At 35.4% G+C, this 13,916-nt stretch overlaps 1 protein-coding gene across 2 annotated transcripts in view; it reads left to right on the top strand.

The window, feature by feature from the left end:
• The window catches only part of LRP12 (LDL receptor related protein 12), an 87,840-nt gene extending 74,997 nt beyond the window's left edge, over positions 1-12,843 (top strand). For both annotated transcript variants that reach the window (XM_014868475.3, XM_014868550.3), the window contains 4 exons: positions 137-339; positions 1,845-2,946; positions 4,529-4,661; positions 8,833-12,843. In XM_014868475.3, the coding sequence (XP_014723961.2) occupies positions 137-339; positions 1,845-2,946; positions 4,529-4,661; positions 8,833-9,699 (2,305 nt within the window). In that variant the 3' untranslated portion in view covers positions 9,700-12,843. The remainder of the gene's footprint in view (positions 1-136; positions 340-1,844; positions 2,947-4,528; positions 4,662-8,832) is intronic.
• Positions 12,844-13,916: the final 1,073 nt, after the last annotated feature.

Raw genomic sequence — 13,916 nt, 5'->3', positions numbered from 1 at the left:
ATGGCTGTATGCTTGGAGAACCCAGGAGAATCAATGACTATATGGAGGCTTATAATAAAATCCTCAGCTATGTTGTATTATTATGAAATTTTTTCCAAAATTACTTATTAAGCCTTTTCTGACTTCTTATTTGTAGTTTTCAGGATTTTGATATTCAAGGATCCAGAAGATGCAGTTTGGACTGGTTGACGATAGAAACATACAAGAATATTGAAAGTTACAGAGCTTGTGGTTCCACAATTCCACCACCATATATTTCTTCACAAGACCACATCTGGATCAGGTTCCATTCCGATGACAGTATCTCTAGAAAGGGTTTCAGACTGTCGTATTTTTCAGGTGTGTTTTTAAATAAGAAGGAAAATACTGGACAGAATTCTGGAGTATTAAGTGCTCAGTCACTTCGGGCTAGTCTTCTAACAATGTCCATTTAATTGTAACTAAGTCCTCAAGGCCCCTGAGATTGAGGAATTAAAAGCTAAAGGTTCAGGTGCCCTAGAGCTGGGTCTTGAAAAGGTGTTTTGTATAATCCCAATGATTAATTTTATAAACTAAGGTCAACTGTCTTTTAAAATATTTTAAATACGTTTACTTTACGTGTAATTTTTTCTCCCTCAAGTGCTTACCCATATCCTGAAAGTTACTTCAGAATATATTTTTTTATAAAGTATAAATTAGCATTGTCTTTACACCTTCAAAAAAAGGCATAACTAATTTTGCTTTCATAGTTTATAGTTTCAGAAGTCTTCTTTTGCTTTTCTTAAACTTTATTCAAAGAGTGACTAGATCATATAAATGTAAATAATTCAGAGCATTAGAGTTATGTATGCTTTTTGCTGAAAATCATTTTACATCTTCTGAAATTACATGATCTCCTTTAGGATACATGCTGCTTTTTCTTTTTTCTTAAAAACGCAGTCTTTACAATATTTATTTTGCTTCTGAAGCATATTTTCTGTCACCCATTTACCAATAAGTAAGTCATTAATGGAGAAGTAAACATTGGCCAACACTGTCAGTTTGGGCACTGTGGGGACCTAAGGTTTGGTTTTTTCCCCTGGTTATTGTTATATATTTAGATGGTACACTAAGATAATTAGAATTCTGTAAGGATTTCAGTTTTTTTCTCTCTCCTTCTCCCTACTATTTTGATGAATAAATTTATACCTTTAGCTCAGATTCATGCAATATTTTGCAGTTGTGTTAAAACAATAGGAATTTTTAAATGGAAGTACTGTGTTAGGATTACATGAAATGTTATGAACAGTATAAAGTTAACCTTATGATAATCTTAGCAAATATTTGACTCTAAGTAGTGGGCTTGCAAAATATGCTATGAATTATACATTGCAAAATATTGTATATGTAAACAACAGCTAGAAAAGAATATGAAAAAAGTGGATTTGAAAAGGTGATTATTGTGGATGAATTTTTCTTCATTTCAAAATGTCTACTATTCTAATGATGTTTACAGAATAGATTATTTAAAATTCTTAGGCAGTATATGCTCATTGGCTCATATATCTTACGTCATTTTACTAGGTGTTCTGCAGTAAAATAGCTCTCTGCAAAAACAGAATTGGTCCCTTTTCTTTAGATCTGACTGCAAAGATCTTCATGGAACAAATCATACTTGTTTAATACATTGAATTGTTGAGTAGTGAGCCAATGTTAATTTGCCTTTAGAACTGAACCTATTTTTTAAAACAAGATCTTTTAAACCCCTATCACTTGGGCTTAATCAACATTTATTACAAAAATATCACTTGCCATTATATATCTTTTTAAAGGATATGTTTTTTCCTCCATCCCTCTCCATCTGCCTCCTCCCCATGTCCTCCCAGGGAAATCTGAGGAACCAAACTGTGCCTGTGATCAGTTTCGTTGTGGTAATGGGAAGTGTATACCAGAAGCCTGGAAATGTAATAACATGGATGAATGTGGAGATAGTTCCGATGAAGAGATCTGTGCCAGAGAAGCTCCTCCAACATCTGCTTCTTTTCAGCCCTGTGCTTACAACCAGTTCCAGTGTCTGTCCCGGTTTACCAAAGTTTACACTTGCCTCCCCGAATCTTTAAAATGTGATGGGAACATTGACTGCCTCGACCTAGGGGATGAGATAGACTGTGATGTGCCAACTTGTGGGCAGTGGTTAAAATATTTTTACGGTACTTTTAATTCTCCCAATTATCCAGACTTTTATCCTCCTGGAAGCAATTGCACATGGTTGATAGACACTGGTGATCATCGTAAAGTTATTCTACGCTTCACTGACTTTAAATTGGATGGTACTGGTTATGGTGATTATGTCAAAATATACGATGGATTAGAGGAGAATCCACACAAGCTTTTGCGTGTGTTAACTGCTTTTGATTCTCATGCACCTCTTACCATTGTTTCTTCTTCTGGACAGATAAGGGTACATTTTTGTGCCGATAAAGTGAACGCTGCAAGGGGGTTTAATGCTACTTACCAAGTAGATGGCTTCTGTTTGCCGTGGGAAATACCCTGTGGCGGTAACTGGGGGTGTTATACTGAGCAGCAGCGTTGTGATGGGTATTGGCATTGCCCAAATGGAAGGGACGAAATCAATTGTACCATGTGCCAAAAGGAAGAATTTCCATGTTCCCGAAACGGTGTCTGTTATCCTCGTTCTGATCGCTGCAACTACCAGAACCATTGCCCAAATGGCTCAGATGAAAAAAACTGCTTTTTTTGCCAGCCAGGAAATTTTCATTGTAAAAACAATCGTTGTGTGTTTGAAAGCTGGGTGTGTGATTCTCAGGATGACTGCGGTGACGGCAGCGATGAGGAGAATTGCCCGGTGATTGTGCCTACCAGAGTCATAACTGCGGCCGTCATAGGGAGCCTTATCTGTGGCCTCTTGCTGGTCATTGCATTGGGATGTACCTGTAAGCTTTATTCTCTGAGAATGTTTGAACGAAGGTCAGTATCAAGACAAAACTACGTGGTTATGCTCTCCACGATAAAAACATGACCCAAATATTTGCAACAAGTACTTTAATGTGATTAGCAGTGTATTTTTGTTTTATATTGTTTTAGAAATACATAAATGTTGTTTATGATTTATAAAATTACTGTTAAAAGCCTACAACTCAAAAGGCTTAAACACATTAAAAAATAAATAAATACTTAGAGTTATGATGTGAGAAAAGCCAATCTATATTTACCAGTTCCTATTTTCAGATTAATCTGCTTTATAGGAATTTTGTAAGCCACAGCTCTCAGTTGTAATTTTTTAACCTGAGTTTTTATAAATATTAATTAAACAATTGCAGATATTTTGAGAACCTACTATGTTCAAAACACTACAGAGGAATAGAAAAATGAGTAAGGCATAATCTCACAGGCAGTTTACAGCTATAAGGAAGGAATTGGTGGGTGGAACTAGATGACAGAAAATATCAGTGTTGTAAGAGCTATAAAACAAAATAGTATAAAAGTCAAAAGATACCTAATCTGTTGGGAGGAGGAGGTGGAAAGACTTTGATTGAAGAGGTGCCATTTGAAATCTCTGAGTGGAATGTAGATAGGAAAAGTTATTGTAGTTGAAAAAAATAGCCTAGGAAAATACAGAGAAGTAGGAATGCCCAGCATTGCTTGGAGACTAAATACTCTCTGAGTTCTATTATAATACGTAGTTCTATTTGTCTAGAGCCTACGACACATACGAAGGACTAATAGGGATAAGACTGGAACCACAGGACTAGTGTCATGTTGTGGACTCAGTGAAAGCCAGGTGTCAGAGTTCTCAGTTAAGCAAGAAATGGTTACACGTTAAAGGGTGACCTTCAGTGAGAGTTGTCTTCCATGTGGTGGAGGATAGACTGACCTAGGATAAGCTGATGGGAAAGGGCCTCCTAGGCTGTTGTGGAGACAGTGAACCTCCCAGCCCCAGAAGTGTTAGAAACAATCGATTCAACAGAGTACTTCAGGAACCAGACAGCTAAGAGTGGAAGCACACACACACAGTATCACAGTAAGCATGCTGCTGCTTTTCTTTGGATGAGTATAAATGGCCGGAAAACTTTTTACGACATGCAACATGAAAGCACAATGAAGAGTTAGAGGTCTTGAGTTCAGATTCCAGAAGGTGTATGGTGACTCATTTCACTCTTTTCCTTATCTGAAAAATAAGTGTTGGACTTCATGACACTTTGTGTGTCTTCTAAGAGCATTCAGATACTTTGACCTACAGTCTCGAGCTCCCTATATTCTTAGGAATTTAAAGATCTAATACCTTTACCTTTTACAGGGATTTCTAATTTATTAAAACTTAAGAGATCCAGGCTCCTAGTGTAAAGCCCCATGAGGACAGACTGTCTGCTTCATCTGTGTATTCTCAGTGTCTAAGGGTAGAATAGATATTTGGTAAATGTTGGTTGACTAGGCTTTAAAAATGATCACCTATATTAAAATTCAGATTGTTTTAGTTGTTGGTAATAAAAAAAATAATATTTTGGCTTGCCTTTTTTTTAACCCTTTTTATACCCATTTCCTCTCAAAGATCATTTGAAACGCAGTTGTCAAGAGTGGAAGCAGAACTGTTAAGAAGAGAAGCCCCTCCCTCTTACGGACAATTGATTGCTCAGGGTTTAATTCCACCAGTTGAAGATTTTCCCGTTTGTTCCCCTAATCAGGTATGTTGCAGTTTATGACTTCTGTTTCAGTTCCTCTTAAAATGAAATCTATACTTGTATGTATGGTAAAGCACCCTTGACTGTGTCAGAATTTTTGCAGTCAAGTCAAGGATTAAATATATGGAAGATTTGAAATTACAATTGTTTCGTTGTATTTTAACAAATATTACAAAATATAAAAGTATACTGGGGCCGGCCCTGTGGCCAAGTGAAGTTCGCACACTCCAATTCTGCGGCCCAGGGTTCTGCCAGTTCGGATCCTGGGCACAGACATGGCACCGCTCATCAGGATGTCATGTTGAGGCAGCGTCCCATATAGCACAGCCGCAGGCACTCACAACTAGAATATACAGCTATGTACTAGGGGGCTTTGGGAAGAAAAAGAAAAAATCAAAAAAGATTGGCAACAGATGTTAGTGCAGGTGCCAATCTTTAAAAAAGAAAATGGTATATTTTTCATTCTTCCAATTTGGTTATGTGATTCTTAAGCATTTTACTGTTTAGGATAATTTAATGCATTGAAATTCAAAAGTAAAGTTTGGCAAATTTTCTACTTGAACTGAACATTTAGAAGATTTAAGAATGTGTACTAAAATTAATATGCTAGTACTATGTTAGTAACGTGCTAGATTAACTAGTTATAAGTAAAAGTAGTTGAAATGAAGTTAACATTTTCACCAGACTTAGGAGAAAACTTTTTCAGCTGAATTTTACAGTGTTTAAGAATTCATACCATTTTCTTTAAATAGTCATTCATTCTTTATTAATGTTTCTCAATTCTTTAAATTTCTGTTAGCGATTTTTTTAGATTTCTTTTTTAATGCTTAGAATTGTGCCAGGGTTTATAAGGGTGTTGAGTTTATACATTTAAAATGTAAATTCATCCAGAAACATTTATAAAAATTGTTCCCAGTAGAAGAATTAAGAAGAGTTGATAAACAGTGATTTAATTCTGTTCAAAATGGAAGAACATTTCTTTTTCAGTAAATGAGATTTCTGATTACAGTCTGTTGCCTTATTTGAGTCTTTTAGGAAATCTTTGGTGAGAATTCCTAGTTGTAAAACATTTCTCTGGGTGTAATTTGCTAATAAATAAATAATTGAGAAGTTCCACTGTTTGGAATTTTATATGCAAAATAGAAAAAACCTACATTGTGGCTTCTGTATATTATTGGCCTGGCCATGGGGAAGATTTCTTTTTAGGCAGGAATTCAGATGATGGTTAATTCCATTCACCCACTCCACCATCTACCACCCACCACCCCTGTACCTTGAGGCTACCTTCAAGAGTTTAGCCAATCTTGAGGTTAGAGGGAGCACAGGCCACACATGACAGCCCTCACTTCTAACACCAATTGCAAGTTCAGGGGTTCCCAAAACCATCCTAAGTTTTGATGATTCACTAGAAGGACTCAAAACTCATTGAAAGCTCTTATACTCATAGTTACCTTTTACTGCAGGGAAAAGACACGGGTTAAATCAGCCAAAGGAAGAGACAGTAGGACAGGGTTCTGGAAGGTACCAAACATGGACTTTCCAGTTGTCTTCTCCCTGTAAACTCAGGACAGTGTCACTCTCTCAACACAGCTGTGTGACAGTATGCACAGAATATTGCCAGCAAGGAAAGCTCACCCAAGACTCAGTGTCCAGAGTTTTTACTCGGGCACCATGACGTAAGCATGATTATTTGCACCTGTGGCTGCTCTCAGTCTCTAGCCCCTCCAGAGACTGACTGATAACGCTGACCCAAAGCCCCCAGCCTACATCACATTGTTGGTGTGGCTCAGAGCCTCCACCTGAAACACACTGTTACTGTCTGGCTGGCCTAATCTCCAGGCATTGACACCTCTGTCAGAGATGACATTCCAAGGACAGCGATCACATCCCAGAGCAAGAGGCAAAGGTCAGACCTCACTTAGGGTAAGGTTTAGATCTTTATTACATACTACACCATTCTCTAGGGTTACAATTTGCCCTTGTGATGGAATTATTCTTCAACAAAGTTTTAAGATAAAATATGTTTATGATTGATGAACTAAATTTTATTCAGTTAATAAGATTGAACTCAAATTTGAAACTTCTGGTAACAGATTATCAAATTTCCATAGCCGTTTTTAAAAGGAAAAATAATCTTCTAAATTACCATCTCATTCAAAATAGAAATGCTTTCTAAAGGATACTTGCTTTTGCTTCATAAACTGAAGAAGTATATGAAATTACTCCTAAAACATTCATGAGATCCCCTTGTACCATCTACTGTTAAAATGGTGGTCCTTTAGTTAAACAGACTTTGAGCTAAGTAGAGAGCTTCGCCTCACTGTGACAGACTGTAACACTGTCACGTGAAAGTCAGCAGTAAAGTGTGCTGAAGGCATTGTGGATCTTGATGGATGGGAGCTGCGTGAAAGGGAAGGCTATCTGAAGAGCCGTTTGTGCCTTGCTGGCTGTAGTAACTGCTCACACAAGCCTCAGAGCCTGCGTGCTAAATGGCGAGGACCAGATCTATGGAGAAGTTCATAGCGATGTGAACCACTTTTTTTTTTTAATTTATAGTTGGGTATTGCTTAACTGGTGAAAAATCTTACTCATTTGTATAGCACATCTATGTGTGCTAACATCCAGATTTCTTACTGGCAATCTGTGCTATACCAAAGATGGACTATGAAATATTCCTGTGATAGTAGCTTCTTAGCTTTCTGTGAATTATATTCCATGGATTATGTTCAAAACACCTATATGGAAATCACAAATAGATTCAATACCAGTCACGAGAGAGATGGAGAACATAACACTATGGTATCATCCTTATTCTCTTCCCCTCTTTTTGTCTGTGAGGGGAAAGGCAAGAGCCGTTCTTTTTGGCAGAGGGAAACTGTATCATCATTTGAAAGGGAGTGTATCAAGTCACCATTGTTTCCTGGAAATACTGTCATTTAAATACTAAACGCCAGATTGATGAAAGCTGTGTCTGTTCCAAGTATGAATACTCCTTTTTATAACCACTAGATGGAGCCTAAAGACTGTTTTACATAAAAAATGTACATTTTTAAAATGATCCGTAAATTCTTTCATCTATAAAAAAAGAGTAGAATTTTCTTTCAGTTGGGCAATATAGTTCACCTCCCATATGCACTAATTAAAAATCACCAATTTTCAAAGAATGAGGATATGATAATTTATGCTTAACACTAAGCTGTAGAAAATAAAACTTAATCTTTAAAGATTGGGAAGGAATCCACATGTCTCAGATACTATTGTGTAGTGCTATAACCACATTAATTTCTTTGGCTTGTTAGTTTCCTGTTCTTAGTATTACAAATGTATTAATTCCTTTATTTATGATAATATAAATAAATCCTCAGTATTCATTCATTCAGCAAATCCCTGAGATAAACTGTGAAATATAATTTTCACGTTTTGGAAAGTCTCAACCTTGTAAATCAAGTCTAACTTGTTCTGTGTTTAAACAAACAAAAAACACCAGATAAAGAGCCTAGTTGTCACACTCCTTTAGGTTGTTTAGTGAATTATGGTAGAGATTCTTCTACCTTCCTAGCTAAAGAAGTATCAAATAATTTTATTTTCCAGCTCTGGGACACTTCTATGTGAAGTTTTGAAATAAAATAGCTATTATAATTGACATTAAATATCATTTTAAAGTTGCATATATTGGGGCCGGCCCCATGGCTGAGTGGTTAAGTTTGCACGCTCTGCTTCGGTGGCCCAGGGTTTCGCTGTTTCGGATCCTGGGTGTGGACATAGCACCGCTCATCAGGCCATGCTGAGGTGGTGTCCCACATGCCACAATTAGAAGGACCCACAACTAAAATATACAACTATGTACGAGAGGGATTTGGGGAGAAAAAAGCAGAAAAAAGAAAGAGTGGCAACAGTTGTTAGGTACCAATCTTTAAAAAACATAAATAAAATAAAGTTGCATATATAACAGGAAGCGTCAAGAAAATCTTAAACACAGTGAGCAGTGGTTCAGGTTACAGATTAGATTCTGTAGTGGGGTGAGCCTCTGTAGATGAGAGAATTTAATTCATCCTTCATAGACCCTAACAATGGGTAGTAGAATTTTTAGCCACAATACATTCTTAATGGAAAGATGTTTTCCATCTTAATACTTGGTTGTTAGCTCTCTTAAGATGTTTTCTTATTTTTGTAGGCTTCTGTTTTGGAAAACCTGAGGCTAGCTGTACGATCCCAGCTTGGATTTACTTCAATCAGGCTTCCTATGGCAGGCAGATCCAGCAACATTTGGAACCGTATTTTTAATTTTGCAAGATCACGACATTCAGGGTCGCTGGCTTTGGTCTCAGCGGATGGAGATGAGGTTGGCCCTAGTCAGAGTACCAACAGAGAACCTGAAAGAAGTCATACTCACAGAAGTTTGTTTTCTGTGGAGTCTGACGACACAGACACAGAAAATGAAAGAAGAGATACAGCAGGAGCATCTGGTGGTGTTGCAGCTCCTTTGCCCCAAAAAGTCCCTCCCATAACGGCAGTAGAAGCAACAGTGGGAGCAAGTGGAAGTTCTTCAACTCAGAGTACCCGAGGTGGTCACACAGATAATGGAAGGGATGTGACAAGTGTGGAACCCCCAAGTGTGAGTCCAGCACGTCACCAGCTCACAAGTGCACTAAGTCGTATGACTCAGGGGCTGCGTTGGGTACGTTTTACATTAGGGCGATCAAGCTCTGTAAACCAGAACCAGAGCCCTTTGAGACAACTTGATAATGGGGTAAATGGAAGAGAAGAAGATGATGATGTCGAAATGCTAATTCCAGTTTCTGATGGAGCTTCAGACTTTGATGTGAATGACTGCTCCAGACCTCTTCTTGATCTTGCCTCAGATCAAGGGCAAGAGTTTAGACAACCATACAGTGCAACAAACCCAGGAGTAAGGCCAAGTAGTCGAGATGGCCCCTGTGAGCGCTGTGGTATTGTCCACACTGCCCAGATACCGGACACTTGCTTAGAAGCAACATTGAAAAATGAAACGAGTGATGATGAGGCTTTGTTACTTTGTTAGGTACGAATCACATAAGGGAGGTTGTATACAAGTTGGAGCAATATCCATTCATTGTTTTGTAACTTTAAAATTAAACTAGTTTTAATTTAAAAAGAAAAAAGATGCAGGGTGATTTCTTATTATTATATGTTAGCCTGCATGGTTAAATTAAACAACTTCTAACTCTATGAACTTTAGAGTTTACTATTTTAGCATCTGAAAATGCATTATGTATTCATATTGTTCAGTAACGTTCTTCCGTTTGTTTCTAATTGTTTTTATCCTGGTACTGTAGTTCACGGTAGAAATATGGCTGCTGAAATTCATTTGACTGTCCGTTTATCCTATCTTATGTTAAAACATTTGTTTGTACAAAATAATACCTTCTTTTAATTGAAGCTTTATGCTTTTGCCAGTACATCTTGTAACTTAATATACTAGATGTTAAAGTTGTTAATATACAAAAAAAACCCTTATACTCATGTATGTTTTTATTTGTATAACATTTGTCTAAATATTATTGGATTTCATCATAATATGAGCTTGTCAAAGGGAAAGAAACTTTGTCTAGAGACTTTTCTCTTATGTTTAACATGTGATGTGAAATTTAGATAGAGTTAGATAAATTAATGGCAAAAACAAAACTTTTATAGATTTTCTAATGTTGACTTTAATACTCTAATATGGTACAAACCAAATGGTAAAATCCCAAATCATTTCTTTTTTCATCTCTATTTAGGGACAGAATTAAGCAGATGAAGATATTCTACTATGCATTAAATCTTGAACTTTATAAAATATGTACAAAAATTGTACAAGATAAGTTCCAACTGGTAATGTCTTTCCCTGATGCAGGGCTATGCTTGTATTGGACCCTAGGGATTTGCACTAAAGTCGTATCAAGGTCTCAGATGAGTTTAGTGCACAAGCACTATCACTTTAAATACTATTATTTGCTATCATAATGACTATATATTTCCATAGCTTTTTGGGGGGGATGGGGGGCATTTTTATTACAACTTGAAATTGCTTCGCTGGTTTCGTATTTATTTGTTGTATTTAAAGACTGCATTGTTGTAAGAAAGTGATTTTTTTCAATATATTTTATTCGTGGGGGCGATCATGCTACATGTTGAAAAGCAAATTAAGAAGTCATTCAGATCACCCCCCCCTTTTTAAGTAAGAGTTGCAAAACCTGCATTTTTTTATTTGTCAATTCCTGTTTATTTATTCTTTAGCTGTCTGTTTTACTAGCTTAATGATTATGAAAAATGTATTTGTGTGTGATTATTGCTATTTATTAAATTTTAAATCCTTTGCTGAATGTCCTTTTAAAGCATGTTTGAGGTCTTGTGTATTTGTCGTGTTATGCTGTCAGGAAGAACTGACTGAAATGTTTTAATATGTATCAAAAATTAAAATGACTTTTTTTATATTGTCTTGAGGTACTTTTTAAGTCAAAATTGCTCTTTATTTTTCTTTCCTTTTGGTGCATATACAAATTCAGGTCACAAAATATGCAATTATGTCTAGAAGAAAAATTAAAGGCGGTTATTGTTCCTCAATTACTTTATAGTAAAGTAGTAGCTTATACCAGTACTCAAGGGTAAAAATCCTTAAGGACCTGAATATTATTTTGCTTTTGAGAAAACTTCCTCTTAATTGATATACCTTGTAAATACAGTAACTCAATCAGTTCTCTTTTTATATTATTTTCAGATACATTTCAAACTGCTATAGAATATTCTACCAGCAGATTTGGGTTACCAAATTAAAAATAAGTCCTTCTAATAATATACTATCATATATAGGTTTTTTGGTTTTGTTTTCTGGCATGTTTTTTAATTTCTTTTTTTTAAATTAACAGATACATCCTTTCTGGGTCAAACAGGGAAAAGTAAGTCTCTCCTACCCCTGATGCTCAGCTTTTAGTTTCCTTTCAAAGAGACAGATACCAATACCAGATGCTTGTGCATCCCTGAAGAGATACCATATGGATACATAGATGTATCCATACATATAAATGCCATATATAGTAATGCAAATTGTAACATTCCATGTATACTTTTTCTGCATCTTTCTTCAAGGGAAAAAATGTATCAGAGTTTGAATATTAAAAGTAAAATTGGATATTTCTATATTTGATTTTTTACCTTTAGATCATTTGTCTATGCTGAATTTAAGGCTATAGTCTTTTTCCCAGGTAATTTACCTAGTTTCCCTAAAGCTGTTTATTACATAATCTGTCCTTTCCTTACTATTGAAAATGACCCTTTTATCATATTGTAAATTCCCATATTATTTGGATATGTTTCTAGACTCTTATTTTCTTCAATTGTCTGCCTTTTTTTCTCCAGTCACTGTTTAAATAACTATAATTTTTAAATGTTTAAATATTCTTAGTTATTTTTCTGTTTGAACTTTAGAATCAACTTACTGAGTTTCACAAAACACATCTATTAGTACTTTTTGGGGGGCAGTTTATAGGTTGACCTCGGGAAATTTGACATCATTATCATGTTAAAGCTTCTGTCTAAATCATGGTGCCCTATCTAAAAAGGGTTTCCATTTGTTCAAGTCTTGTTTCCTTCAGACACATTTTACATTTTACTTTACAGAGATTGTATATTTTTCAAGAGTATATTCTTAGGAATTTCATGATTTTTGTTGCTATTCTTAAGGAAATACTTTCTGTAATCTAGTCTGATTTTAGTGTATATGAAGGCTAATGATTTATTTATGTTAATCTTCTTACCCAACTACCACACTCCCATTTTCTTATAATTTGTAATAGAGTTTCAGTTAATTCCTTTGTATTTTCCAGATACACACTTATGTCTTCCAATTTGCATACCTCTTTATGTCTTAATTGCATTGTCTAGTACTTCTGGAATAATGTTAAATGTATTGGCTGTAATGAACTGAGTTGAGACAGATACATTGTCATGTTAAGGAGTATCTGTTGATCCCTATTTTTTTAAAAGTTTTAATTAAGAATGCATGTTGCATTTTATCACATGCTTTTTTATTATCTATGGAGATGATCATATGATTTTTCTCCTTTGATCTTTTAATATGATGGATTTTGTTAATATGTTTTTGTAATTTTGAACCATCCTTGCATTCCTGAAATAAATTCTACTTGGCCATGTGTATTATTCTTTTAATATTGCTAGGTTATGTTTCATACTTTATTTAGGATACTTGCATCTGTCTTCATCAGTGAGATTAGTCTATAGTTTTTGTGTGTGTGTGCTATCCTTAAGCAGTTTTGTTAGTAATTTTATGGCTGGTGAATTTAGAAACTTCCTCCCTTTCCTATGCTCTTGAGCAGTTTAAATAGCATTGGAATTTTCTGTTCCTTAAAATTTCAGTGGAGTTACCTGAGTCTGGTGGATGTTTGGCAAGTAGCTCTTTGACAGCTTTGTTGGTATCTTTTAGGGTAATTGGTCTGTGTAGTTTTATATCTTAGCTGGGATCGTAAATCATCCATTTCATCCAGGTTTTCAAATTTATTTGCCTAGAGTTCAACAAAATTATCTTCTCTTCTGTGCAAATAGCTCTTTTCCTCTTATTATGTATTATACTTGCTCCCTTATTTTCTCAATTAAGATAGCTCACTGTTGACCTATTTTTTATCTTTCTTTTGTTTCCCCCAAAGTGGTATGCTTTGAATGTCTCCATATTCGTTATTTTTGTTTTCCAATTGATTTTCACCTTAATAAATTTCCTACTTCTTGCTTACCTTAGTTTATTTTGTTGGCTTTTTCCCCTAACTCCTTGAGTTAGCACTTAATTCATTCATTTTTATTTTTTCTTAGTTATTAATGTGAGATTTAAGGTGTGGGCTTAATTCTGAGCACTGCTTAAGCTGAGTAACTTAGATATATTAGTGTTGCCATTACTTTTATATTCTAGGTGTTCTGATATTTCTGTTTTTATTTCCTCTTTAACCCAAAAGTTATATAAAAGAAGGCTTTTTCCGTTTTTCTTTTCTTTGCTGTTTTTTCCCCCCAGATAATGGGATTTTTGGTGTGGTCAGTAGTTTTGTTTTCTGCTTCTTTTATTAATTTTTATTTTTATGGCATCAAGATCAGAGAACATTATGTGTATTATATCTGATTTGGGGAGTCTATTGTCTTTCCTCAATTTTTGAAATGTTTGAGGAGCACCTTAAAAAAAGTGTATTCTCTGTTTACAGGATACAGATTTTAGTAGATATTACTCAGATTTATCCT

The sequence above is a fragment of the Equus asinus genome, chromosome 12 (genome assembly GCF_041296235.1).
Source record: "Equus asinus isolate D_3611 breed Donkey chromosome 12, EquAss-T2T_v2, whole genome shotgun sequence".
NCBI lineage: Eukaryota > Metazoa > Chordata > Mammalia > Perissodactyla > Equidae > Equus > Equus asinus.
Note: the sequence above shows the minus strand (reverse complement) of the source record. Positions and strands in the feature narration are given on the sequence as shown.